Source organism: Zeugodacus cucurbitae, chromosome 2 (assembly GCF_028554725.1).
Source record: "Zeugodacus cucurbitae isolate PBARC_wt_2022May chromosome 2, idZeuCucr1.2, whole genome shotgun sequence".
Classification (NCBI taxonomy): domain Eukaryota; kingdom Metazoa; phylum Arthropoda; class Insecta; order Diptera; family Tephritidae; genus Zeugodacus; species Zeugodacus cucurbitae.
Window position 1 is genome coordinate 78,187,399 of NC_071667.1, and position 13,028 is coordinate 78,200,426.

General features: G+C 39.4%; 1 protein-coding gene across 1 annotated transcript in view; it reads left to right on the forward strand.

The window, feature by feature from the left end:
* Window positions 1-13,028, forward strand: part of LOC105213298 (dynein axonemal heavy chain 10) — an 84,494-nt gene that overhangs the window by 26,309 nt on the left and 45,157 nt on the right. The window contains exons 27-34 of the mRNA XM_011186010.3: window positions 2,256-2,462; window positions 2,537-2,751; window positions 3,278-3,473; window positions 5,549-5,782; window positions 7,909-8,017; window positions 10,424-10,544; window positions 11,103-11,847; window positions 12,636-12,824. Of these exons, the coding sequence (XP_011184312.3) occupies window positions 2,256-2,462; window positions 2,537-2,751; window positions 3,278-3,473; window positions 5,549-5,782; window positions 7,909-8,017; window positions 10,424-10,544; window positions 11,103-11,847; window positions 12,636-12,824 (2,016 nt within the window). The remainder of the gene's footprint in view (window positions 1-2,255; window positions 2,463-2,536; window positions 2,752-3,277; window positions 3,474-5,548; window positions 5,783-7,908; window positions 8,018-10,423; window positions 10,545-11,102; window positions 11,848-12,635; window positions 12,825-13,028) is intronic.

Below are 13,028 nucleotides of genomic sequence, written 5' to 3' on the forward strand. Positions count from 1 at the left end.
GATTCCATTCTTCGATTTTCGAACTACCATCGGTTTTCGAAATGGAAAAATTAAACCATCGGGATCGACTGGTCGGTTTCAACGGGCTTGACGTTGGAAGGTGGTTCCATACCAGTTTCTGGGTGTCCGTTTTGTCCATACGAGGTTTATACCAACTTATAATTGTCCATTTTATTCCACAGTACACAGGTCAGGGCCACAGTCGATAGAAAAATACTTCAGTTTGTCTCAACCCTCAACAATTAATCAGATTTAAACGCGGCAGAAGTCCCCAGTATAGTTGTCAACTAATAGCCTTTGCCACGAAAATCTAATATAATATTTTCCTTTTTAATTGGAAGGCACTATCCATATCCATATCTGCAGATCTCTTAGCTAATTGTTATGCATTGAATTTCACGCCGATATGTCACTTGTAAATAAACAAGCATACTCATGTGCACTAACATGCCTATTCTATATGCTGGTAAATGTAATTAAAGCACTTCGGCAATACCATACACTAAACATATCCTAGTTGTTGCACACAATCAATGCCATCCGCAAACCGTTGGAATTGCATGTTGTTTGCACAGCCGCTAAGGTCGAGCCCATACAGCTGTTGCCAGTCGCAATGCAATACTTACCGGAACCCTTACCCTGCTCATCGCACGCCTAACGGCCGGCAATGTATGCTTGTGGTTGGTGAGCTTAGCATTGTCAGCGTGAATTATGACAACTCTGACCAAGCACCAGCATGAACGCATCCACACATGTGCCATGGATATATGTATATGCAGTCCTAGGCGCGAGGCGTAATCGAACTCCCCACAGCGAGTTGTTTTCAAAATTTCATAGAACTCGTGGGCGCAATAAATCGCATTTCGAGCGCTGCAGCGACGCTTCCAAAAATACCAACATCAATGTTGGGGTCAACGCACCACTACGAGGGGTAAGCGGCAGGACCGCGACGCCAAAAATGTTAATTTAGGCATACAATTGCCTAATACCGGCCACTGAGCGGTGGGTATGGTTGGCGCTCATTGCATATGTTGGTAATCATATGAAAGTCCCACGGCGGCCGGCACTCATAATGGCACTGCCGATAGTTGTTGTTGTTGGTCCACATAGAACAGCAACAACAAAGACCTTAGAGCCAATAACAAATAGCAATGGCAAACCGCAACATGTCAAACATTGCAAATGTGGCGGTCAGCAGTTCGCGCCTGAGCAGCCGCTCGTCCGAGCCGGGTCCAACTGCTGTTGTCGCAGCTGCCCTTTTGTTATTGCCGATATTTTGATTATTTTAATTTCGTTCAAATTGATTTGCATTTTAGTTGCGGTTGATTTGTGTGGATGCAAGTGAAATTGAGTTGGGGCTGTCCAACTAGCTGACTTCGATGCATAAAGTCCGCATCATTGCATTAGCTACAACGCTCCAGCGTTGATCGTTGGTGGATAAGCGTAGTTGGTGTGTGTGTGTGTGCGCGGTGAAGTGTAAGGCGTGAGCCGCTTGTCAGCTGCCAGCGATAAGCACTGCGTTGTTGATTATTTATTGGCAGGCAGTGGCCTAATTTAGTCAGGCTAATAACGAGTCCATCCGCTCTGCGCTCTGGGCTGATGCGTTGTGTGCGCGCTGAGCAATTTGTGATTGACCATTTCGAGATTGGTTTGGCATAATTGAAATATGCATTTGGACAATTGCGCGTGCTGATAGAAAATTACACCACATAAATTTCGGAAAGGGTTCAACAAATTCATGTATGTGGATTATTGCTGGCATGCAAGTTTCGAAGGGATACAATAAAACTTTGGTTTAGTATTTTAAATTAAAACCAATTTTGTATTTAAAATTGTCGAGAGACAATTTTGTATTTAAAAAAACTACGAGAAAATTAGTTGGTATCATTGGGAATCCAAAATCAGATTTCTGCTCTTTGGAGAGTTCCTTTATTATAAGTAATCTGGGGCAACATATTTGAAATATCAAATATTTTCGAGGTTTGGAATTGGGATCTTCTCTTCCCAATTAATGGATCTTAAGACTACAAGAGAAAACGACAACGATTTGATGTAGCTCTTGACTATATTTGAGCTAAATTCTGAGACTAACTCCAAGGCGAGAAACTATCTGTCTTCTGACTCAGCTACAGGGTTAGCGAAAGAGCTCAGACGACTTTTAAGGATTTGCGAATAGAAGTGAAGAGCTATTTTCAGACAGATTTTAAACTCTATAATCAATAAACAAAACTCACATAACCTTTCAACTCAACCAGGTACGCATGTTACCCTCTGGCATGATGCTCGAATTGAGCATGAAACAATTCAAGAATACTGTACCGTTAATGGTCAGTCTTAAGAACGAGGCCTTACGCGAACGCCATTGGAATCAGTTGATGGAGAAGACGGGTCAGTACTTCGATATGGCACCGGCACGTTTCACGCTCGAAAATATGTTCGCAATGAAGCTGCATGAGTATCAGGTATGTTTAAAACCTGACAGTGAAGATTAAGTAATTTTCAAATTATTATTTTTTTTTGTAAATCTATTTTCTAGGAAATCGCTGAACAAATTCTCAACAACGCCATTAAAGAGTTAGCTATTGAGCGTGGCGTTAAAGCCGTCGAAGATACCTGGGCCACCATGGCATTTAAAGTGCATAGGCATTACAAAGGTACCGAAGATCGCGGCTACACACTGGGCTCAGTGGAGGAAATTATCGTAACACTGGAGGACAACGCCATGAACTTGCAATCGATGGGCGCATCACAGTGAGTGGAAGCGAAGGTTTTTGGGAGAGTAATCCATTTCGATATGTATCTGTTTCTCTCTTGATATATTATTTTGCTAACTCTCTTGCTCTCAAATTCCAACCTTAAAGCACTTATTAGGTTTATGCATAGCTATTTATATGTTAAGCGAGTCTTCATAACTTCCAGCATTATTTAGTTTACTTGTTTGATTTGCTTCATTTTCCTACATTCCCTTGGTTCTCACCTCGTTATTGTTTGCTGTGACGTAAACTAGCTCCTCGTATCAGTTTCATATGAGTTTATAAATATTTATATATGTACATCTAACAATATATCCAGTTAACCGCAAGCGTTGTCATGCCATCCATGTGACAAAGAAGAAGAAAGAAGAAGAATTCATGTGGCATTATTTTCCTGTTTATTAGTTAAGATATCAAATCAATAGCGCTGAGTTGTTGCAACACACTTTGCCTCCATTTCATACTTTCCCACGACCCAAGTAGTCCTGCTCACATTCCACCATTTCATTGTATCACATTGACAGGTTCATCGGTCCATTTCTGGAGACTGTCAATAAGTGGGAGCGCCTGTTGTCCTTGATCGGTGAAATCATCGACGAGTGGCAGGTGGTGCAGCGCAAGTGGCTCTACCTGGAGGGCATTTTTATTGGTGGCGATATACGTGCACAGTTGCCAGATGAAGCGAAGAAATTCGATGACATTGACAAAGCATACCGCAGGGTAAGTACAACAACACAAACACACACACTTATATATATTTGTATAGCGGTATTTGTACTTGAAAGAGTAGAGCTGCTGAGTTTGAAGCTTTTCACTATGGAGATTTGTGGAATTGGCAGTATTTCGCCACAACATGAACTTGTTCGCTTAAGCATATATGTGTGTAGGTGTGTGCGTATGTTGCATGTGTTATTCCTGCGCAATTCGTGTGTCGACAATGTGGCGTCTTGCTACTTAACGGTAAATTTAATACGCACGCAAAACATCATCGTGACACACAATGGCGCATGAAAGTGTAGTCGAGCATGCTTAGGGGCTAATATGGTTAGGCGAGTACACATACATATACATTTATACAATGTATATATGTAGTTTAGTTAGATGTATGTGTGCGTATGTCCATATTATTTTAGGGTGAAGTTACATATTACTACTGTGTTGACATCTGACCGTGATAAGGTTAACCAAGTTACTAACAACGGCGTCTTGGGCAAACACACGCACACGTCTATAATTTCATCTACAGATCGACACATACATTTGTACATCTGTACTTTTGATTACGTATTGTCAGTTTTAAGCAAACTTATTATTAAGCGTGTGGCACTCAAGCAAAAAGGTGATCGGAGGTGGTTCAAAACTTGTAAATTTATCAAAAAACCGATCGAGATGCTAATTAATTCTCAAAAAATGAACATCCGTTATGGTGGAAAACACGAAGTAAACCATTTGTGAGATTCAACGACACCAGCCGAAGTAACTTTTTGACTGAAAAACGCCAGGGAGGTTAACATTTACTCGGATAGCAGAAGGGCAATGCTGACCATGTGCTCGCTGACTTTTCGCACAAAGCTAGTCAAAGGGAGCTTTAACTCACCATCAAGCTACTTTAGTATCAGACTCGTTTGGGTTCGAGACCGTAGCGGTATCGCTGGGAACTGCAGAGAACGATGAGCTTACCCGTAAGAGCACCCTAGGTACAATCTCATCAGATTGGAAACAAGTTGGTGCCCGAATATCGTCCTATCTTGGAGATGGATCAGTGGTTTTCGAATGTACACGGTAGGTGGTGGCTAACGTGCAGTTTAACTGCGAGATCATACTGGCATAGGGTGGATCGCTGGAGAGATATTTGCTCTTAGTAAAGTTCAGCTTGTCGTAATGGTCCAGTAAGGACGGACATTGTCCAATAATTTACATGCCGTGAGTCCAAATATCTTGTCGTATGCAAATTGCTGAATTTATGAAATATGATGAGATTGAAGCATCTAGACACTTTTTTAGGATTGTGGACTGCGGCTGAAATATCTTGGGAGAACGAACATCGGCAAACCAAACCAAACTGTCCCGAATACATATTAGTTGCCACAACAACTTTGTCAGATGAAAGCTCATACATTTATTCTATAATTACACAGCCTCGTTCGAAGCTCAGCTCGGTACAGTTATATTCGGCTTTATATAATCCGTTCAGTCTGAAAATGGAATTTCGGGTGCTTGAAGAAACCAAGTTCACTAAGTATTCCGGTTTGGCCCAACTATTTCAGTATTATTTATAAGAACTGGCAACCCTAATAGAGCTCCTGATTTTCCCTACTCAACTCTCGCCACATTTAAGATGAAAGGAATTTCGACCGCTTCGCTCGATTGTGAAACTATTGATGACGTGCTTGACGTCAACAAATACAACAAGAACAACAACACACAGAGTCACAACTGTCACAATAACTTCAACTGAAATCTTCATACTCATATATTAACCTGCTGCCAAGTACAGCAGTATCGTATACGAATATTTGGTATTACATTCCGTTTGTTTGTCGACTTTGCTTACTTGCCACTTACTTTTGCCACATTTGCAACATTTGCCACAATCACTGCACATTTATGTGATTTATTTACTTTGATTTCATTTCGTACACTTGTTATGTCGCGCGCACTCGATCCCTCTCTCCTCTTGTCTTCAACATAATACTTCGAAAGCTTCATATACACACACACGCTCCAGTATTCTTATTCATGCTTCTATGCTTTTCAACAGCACATTGCCTGTGTTTCTATATTTCATTTTGCAGATTATGGTCGATTGTGCCAAGAATCCGTTGGTGGTGCCACTTTGTTCGGTGCCTGGCCGTTTGCCCGAAATTCAAGGACTCGGCGTCGGTTTGGAGAACTGTCAGAAGTCATTAAACGAGTATTTGGAATCGAAAAGACGCATATTTCCGCGCTTTTACTTCATTTCCACGGATGAGTTGCTTTCGATTTTGGGCAGCAGCGATCCATCGGCTGTGCAAAATCACATAATCAAGGTATGAAAATGTGTGAATGCTAGCTAACATGTAGTTAAATTTGTGTTGAACGAGTAGAAAAAATTTAAAAAATTTAATGAGAAATAACGGATTTTGGCAGAAAACGGTTAAAAGGTTAAATCGTTGAACAGAAAGTCTCTAATACTTTATCTTTGGGTTCGGGTTTAAAGCTATCTTCTTGGAGCTTACGAAGCTTTATATAAAAAATTAGCCGTTTTAGGGCAGTCCCTCTAAAGTACATATATATATAGTAAGTCCTTAGGGAAATTTTTTGTAATATTTTCAGATTTTTTTCTTTTCTGACCGAAATCAACATTAATACGCTGGAAGCATATGTCACAAACATATTAGTGTCACGATGTCGACATGTTCCCACACTTATTACAATTTCTTATTGTATACACCCAACAGAGAAATGCATCAGTACAGAACTGGTTCCATTCTAGATCACTTGATATTTGTAAAAAATAGTAAAAATCACACAAAAGATGAAGAACACTGAACTAATCAAAATAAGAGACGAGTGATATGTTACTAAGATTTTTGGTTCCTGAAAAGGCTATTACAATAAGCTTTTCTATTGACAATTGCCAATACCTATTGTCACTTCGGCAAAACGAAAGGGAATATTTACACAACTTTCTCTAGCAATAGAGATTCTGAGGGAATACTGTCCGATTGGTAGCTATGTGTTGAAGCTTACCTTCCTATTTCAGGTGGGATTGAATAATTTCAAACTTCTTTCGGATTATCCAGTTGTTGAGTAACTTTAATTGAAGCATCTTGACACTGGCTTCTTCATCAACCGGATCATGGAACTATCAGATAATAATAATTATCTAATATATTATTATGGCGGACACAATGTAAAAATAAATGTATATGGTGACGTCAAATTCGTAATCCGAGACCCCGAAAACCTCTTACTAACAAGCGAATCCATTGAATTTTTCAAAAAGCGTCTGCTATATTGGATGTGCTATTTTAAATTTTGCAAAAACTGACACCGCAATCGAAATCCATGACCCCCAAGTACCAAGTTTCTATGGATATCTGATTCGGATGCAGAGGTTACAAAAACATAAGATAGACATAGTAAGACCCCCAGGCCAGAACAACATTTTTTTGTGTGGAGGACCTACAACTAAGCTAACCGAATTGTGATTTTAAATTAGTTTTTAGACATTTTTCACACGACGTCTACAGCTGTGAGGACTCAAACTATTCAGAAAGGACTACAAATAGACCAAGTAGACCCAAAAGCTTCAGACGAAGTGGGCAAACATTTTATAAAGGGTTATTTTATTCGAACCGAGGGTTTTCTGTCTAAAATAATTTAGCAATTTTTATGGAATCGTGGAACCGATATAGGACCGGTTGTCAGAAAATAAAATACTGTATTGCTTGTATAAAAAACAGTCAGTCAGTTGACTAGTTGCGCTTGTAGTTCAAGTGTGATAATTGTAAGGTACTTCATAACTATTTTATTTTTATGCAAGGTTATATACAATACATATACGAATTTACCCAACGCCTATACGAGTATATGTATGTAGATGGCGTCATAAAAGTTAATGCGTCTGTTTATGAACTTGTATGCGTTGATATGTTGGTCATTTGTGTTTGTGGCATAATGCAGCCACATGTTGACGTTAATGTTGCCTATTTATGCAACGACACAGCTACAAAAATACATTTATATATTTACTGATTTTTATATTTTCATATTACTTGATTTTGCTTATTAATATTTTTTCACTTTTAGTGAATTTTGCGTCGTGACACACGTCGTTGTCCCCGGCTCATTTACTGCCTTGCCTTTTTTGTACGTCATAACGCAAATTTATTTAATATGATATCAACGGACAATAAATTCGAATTTACTTTGGTTATTAAGTTTTTATATTTCTGAAACTGATTTACTGCATACTTCATGTGCGCTACTTAATTCGTTATTTTATTATTACAATTTGGTGTTGTTGTTGCTGTTGTTTTATTCGCTTCTTTCTTTTTCTGCCACTGCTGTCTCACACTCAATTTGTGTTTTATTTCTTTTTTTCATTTCTTTCTTTTTATGCCATTTTCTGCTGCTGCTGCTGTTGCTCATTCACTCGAGCGCCACACAGATGTACGACAACATTAAGTCACTGCGCTTCTCCAAGGACAACTCGGATCAGCCCATCGTCACTGCAATGATATCCAGCGAGGGTGAGGTTATGGAATTTCGCCACAGCGGTAAGTATAGAACGTGCTCAGTGCAATTGTTCGCCAATGCTCGAGCCACACTTAATTACCAGCGACTGCTCAGACTATGTCGTAGATTTCTCAAGCACCACTACATTAAATTATATAATAATGGCAATGGCGGAGAGCATAGAGCGCTAAGCGTGGAGACGGCACATAAAAATCAAAATCAAAATAAAATATAAAAATGAAAAAAGTAACGGTAGTAATAATATAATTTTACGCAAGCGAAGCAATAACCGAAGTAATCACACGCACACATACACAAATATACTTTCGGTTGAACAATTACATTTGCCAGTGGCCAACACCGCCAGCGTCAGTGTTCCATATCCAATTGCCGAATGCTTGATTGTCCACAGCCAGCGCTCGCTCGCTTGCTACGCTTTGTCGTTCTTTATTTCGTTTTTCTTTCAATAAGCTCGCCAATACAAGCGATTTGCTTCGATTGACTCGGTCATTTCCGCGCGCATTCTTCTTACTTACCGTTATACATCGAGCCATACGTATTTATGCGATTTTCCGTCGCTTTTCTTGATTTGCTTGCACAGCAACAGCGAGCGTGCGGTCACATGGACAGACGGACGCAGGAAAAGTAGATTGGCGAAATTAAATTGAAGTTTTTATGTGAATAAACTTCTGAAATTTCTTTTTATATTATTTTATTACTTTTAATTAATTGTGGCAACGATGCGAATGTCCTTTGATGGCAACTTCACTTTGGCCATTGATAATGGGGGGTGTTGAGGACAGTGATTCCGAAGGCCAAATCTGACTATTAAAAATAGAAATATTTTTTTATTATTTTTAAGTAAAATATTTTAAAAACTTATTAAAGAACTTTAATATGACTATAGGTGATCCTGGACAATGCAATATTCCAAATTATTAGCGGTACCTCTCAATACTAAATTTCTTCACTGTCCTAATCGTAGCTGTTTCAAAACTTCTCGATTAAAAAATGCCATAAATATTTAGTAAAATGTAGCCTTGCTAAATTCTTAGGTAGAAATGGTTTTGGCATTTTATTATTCCAAAATCCTCTTCTCCTAATTCCTATCTATATTCACCGAAATTGTTATCTCAAGAACATCAAAAATATACCTCATGAGAACCAGTTTTTTCGTAGAATGATGAAGAATTGACAACGTATCTTCTGCTATTTAAATTTATCTTAATGGAAATATTACTAAAATAGATTCTATCTGGGGCCAGTGATATTCAATCGAAACACTAGGGTTCTGACCTCAGTATGGCTTCAAAAATGTGAAGATGGTAAGACATTATTAGTACATTACGTATTTGTTAAGATAACTTTCATAATAGATATGGGAACTGTCAATTTCAAAATCAAGCATCGTTATTTTGAAAATCGTAAAATATGCATAATCTTGAGAACCATTTGGAACCTTAGGTCCTCCTTTTCAGTCTTATTTATCAGTACATCCGTGGGTGGTTTTGGCCGAGAACATAAAACTTCGCTAGTTGCCTCTATTCTTTACGCCAGTTATACATCCCAAGTGCAACCTACACTTGGTCCTTCCATTGAATGTGTGAACGTGCTTGGTTCCGTTGTGTCGAATCTAAGGAACTCTTTGCTGGAATATCGTCTTCCATACGTACGACATAAATCAGCCAGCGCATTCGTTGGAGTTTTATGTGATCAACAATATCATTGGCGCCGTAGAGCTCATTCAGTTCATGGTTCCAACTTCTTCGGTACACCTCGCTAAGGCAGATGGCTCCAAAGATCTTGTGGAGAACAGTTCACTCGAATGCTCGTCTGCTTAATTCAAATTTTTTAATTAATTTATGACCCATATGTTGAAAGTAACACGGAAAGTTCAAGTCTCCCTCAAATTCAATGAAATGTGATTCCTATAATTGAATGAACTCCTACTTTCATATTTCAAATAAAGAAATTTCGCATTCAAAACACTGTGCGTTCACCCCACTCCGGCACCCTCAATGCAAATTACGCAACGAATACAAAATAATGAAAATTTCACATCTTTTCTTTATAAAATCAGCGTCGCCACTGACCGCTGCTAAATGCCATATATACACTGACAGTCCTCGCGCTCCCCCGCCCCCTCAACCACTTGAGTATTTCAATTTCTTTTTCGATTTCTCGAGATGATTATCGGCACCGCTGCTGCTTATTACACGCTTTCGTTTTAATGTTGCCATTTCTGTGTGTGTGTATATTTTTATGAACCTCGCTCTCACAGCAACTCCCACAAACTGCACGCACAGTTATCCTCATGAAATACGCCGTTGTTATTATTTATGATTTTGTAATATTGTGGTTACTGACATTGTCTCGAATGCTGCTGCTGCGCAAAATTTCACTCCTTCCCCTAACCGCACACTCGATTTTTTTTTCGTATTTTACAGTGCGCGCCAAGGGTCGCGTGGAGAACTGGATGTGCGACGTGCTGGACGAGATGCGACGCTCGAATCGTTTCATCACCAAGCGTGCCATCTATGACTTTGGCACTGATCTGGAAATAACAAGGTAAGTTGTCGGGTCGAACACATTGGGTCACTTAACGCTTGGAGTGCTGAGCGGCGATTGCGGTGGTTAAGGTTTATTGGCTGGCGGGGTTGAAGAGTGCTTAGCAGACACAAAAGTATTTTATTACGCTGTCCAATTGAGCATGACATAACTGCAGGAGTGCGCGTTTGCCGCCGTCTCTTGTCACAGTTGTTGGTCTGTTGTGGAGCTGCGTTGCTGCAAAGACTGTCGTCATTCCCTTTGGGTTGCGCACCGCCTGCAACATTTTATTGCCAACAATGAATAATTTTGTCGTTTTCTGGGATTTACATTTTATTACCAGCGATTATGCTGAGAGTATATAATACCGTACTGTACTATCCCGCGAAATCATGCTTCAGCCAACCGCAGCGATGCTTTCTTTTGTCACAACGCAAATACTTATGTGTATGTGCGTGTGTCACTTGACGCTACTTGTAAGCTCTTTCACATTTTTACGACGCCTTTATTTCAATTGCACCCCATTTACTTATGCATTTGTCATTTTTTCGCCACTTACTTCTCCCACCTCCTGCACAGACCCGATTGGATGATGAACTACCAAGGCATGGTGGGTTTGGCGGCTTCGCTTGTCTGGTGGACCGCCGAGGTCGAGGAGGCTTTCGATCAGGCCACCAATCATCACAACATGCGCGCCATGAAAGATTTCCTCGAAAAGCAGAATCATCAAATCGAAGAGCTGGTGATTAAGGTGCGTTCGAATTTGACGCGCAACGATCGTTTAAAGTTCAAAACCATCACAACAATCGATGTGCATGCACGTGATATCATCGAAGCTTTTGTCCGTGACAATATTTTGGATGCAAGCGAATTCAGTTGGGAGAGCCAATTGCGTTTCTATTGGCTGAAGTTGTACGATAATCTCTATGTCATCCAGTGTTCGGGTAAATTCGAGTATGGTTATGAATATATGGGCTTGAATGGTCGGCTGGTCATCACACCGTTAACGGATCGCATCTATTTGACTATCACACAAGCACTGCTTATGAATTTGGGCGGTGCTCCGGCCGGTCCCGCTGGTACGGGTAAAACGGAGACCACCAAAGATTTGGCCAAAGCCATGGCGCTACTCTGTGTGGTCACCAATTGTGGTGAGGGTATGGATTTTCGCGCGGTCGGCACTATTTTGTCGGGACTAGCTCAATGCGGTGCTTGGGGTTGTTTTGACGAATTCAATCGTATCGACATCTCGGTGTTGAGTGTGATTTCTACACAGCTGCAGACTATAAGAAATGGTTTGATAAGGAAGTTGGATCGCATAATTGTAAGTTATTTTTTAGACTATTAATATTTGTAGCTCTTCTTAATAAATTAGTATTCTTCATAATGATAATAGTGATCATTCTATAAAAAATTAAGTGCAGCTTATATTTAAGGTAGAAAGGGAGTCGTTGCCTACATCTAGGCTAACGCATATAAATAATATAAACGTACACAGATTTCTAAATCTTTTTAATATTTTTCTCACTCAAAGTCTATCAAATTAGACTAAAAGAAGAATGTCAGATATATGAAAATATTGCACAGGGAAACGTTTACTAATAATAATGTGTGGCCTACATTTAGGGTCACAAATAATATGCGCGCTATCGAAGTCAAAGAAAGGGTAATGATATGATGGAGCAAAGCTGATCAATTTTATAGAATGAATTACCTATTTTTTTTGTTAAATACTTCCTTTCCTCTTTCTTAACCTTTTATTGGTGATGGTTTTCTATCGAGTTTACTAGAGACTAGTCCATAGAGTGACTATTTTTCAACTAGAAGATGATAAAAAGACTTTATTGAGAGTGAGTTCATACGAGGAAAACTCTGAAGGAAAGATTGAAATTTTTTTAAAACATTATTTTTTTTACATTTTTAAAGGGCATGAGTTCAAATGTAAAAATATTTTTTATTTTCATTTCGCACTCAGTTAACCTAGAGATAGACTCTCATAACTAAATATTAATCTAATTATTATTTAACTTCAAACTCTATCACATCATGTAACATGTGACAAATGTACCATTCAAGTCAAGTCACACTTTAACACTCTCAATTATTTCACAGTTCGAAGGTGGTGACATAAAACTCGACCGCAAGGTTGGAGTCTTTGTTACTATGAACCCTGGCTATGCCGGTCGTACGGAGTTACCGGAATCGGTTAAAGCACTCTTCCGGCCAGTGACCTGCATTAAACCGGATTTGGAGTTAATCTGTTTAATATCCTTATTCTCGGATGGATTTTTAACGGCTAAGGTAAGTACCTGACTCACTTGAGATTATTGACATTTAAATTTTAAAACTCCAAACAAAGCACAGGCACTTGCGTACTTAAAGTTAACCTATACACAGCTGTAAGTACCGTTATTTGTGTTGTGGTGCCTAACAAAATGTGCGCCTTATTAACCTTTAACCACTTATAGTTGCCAATGTCAGCATTTGTTGTTATAACAGCTTGTT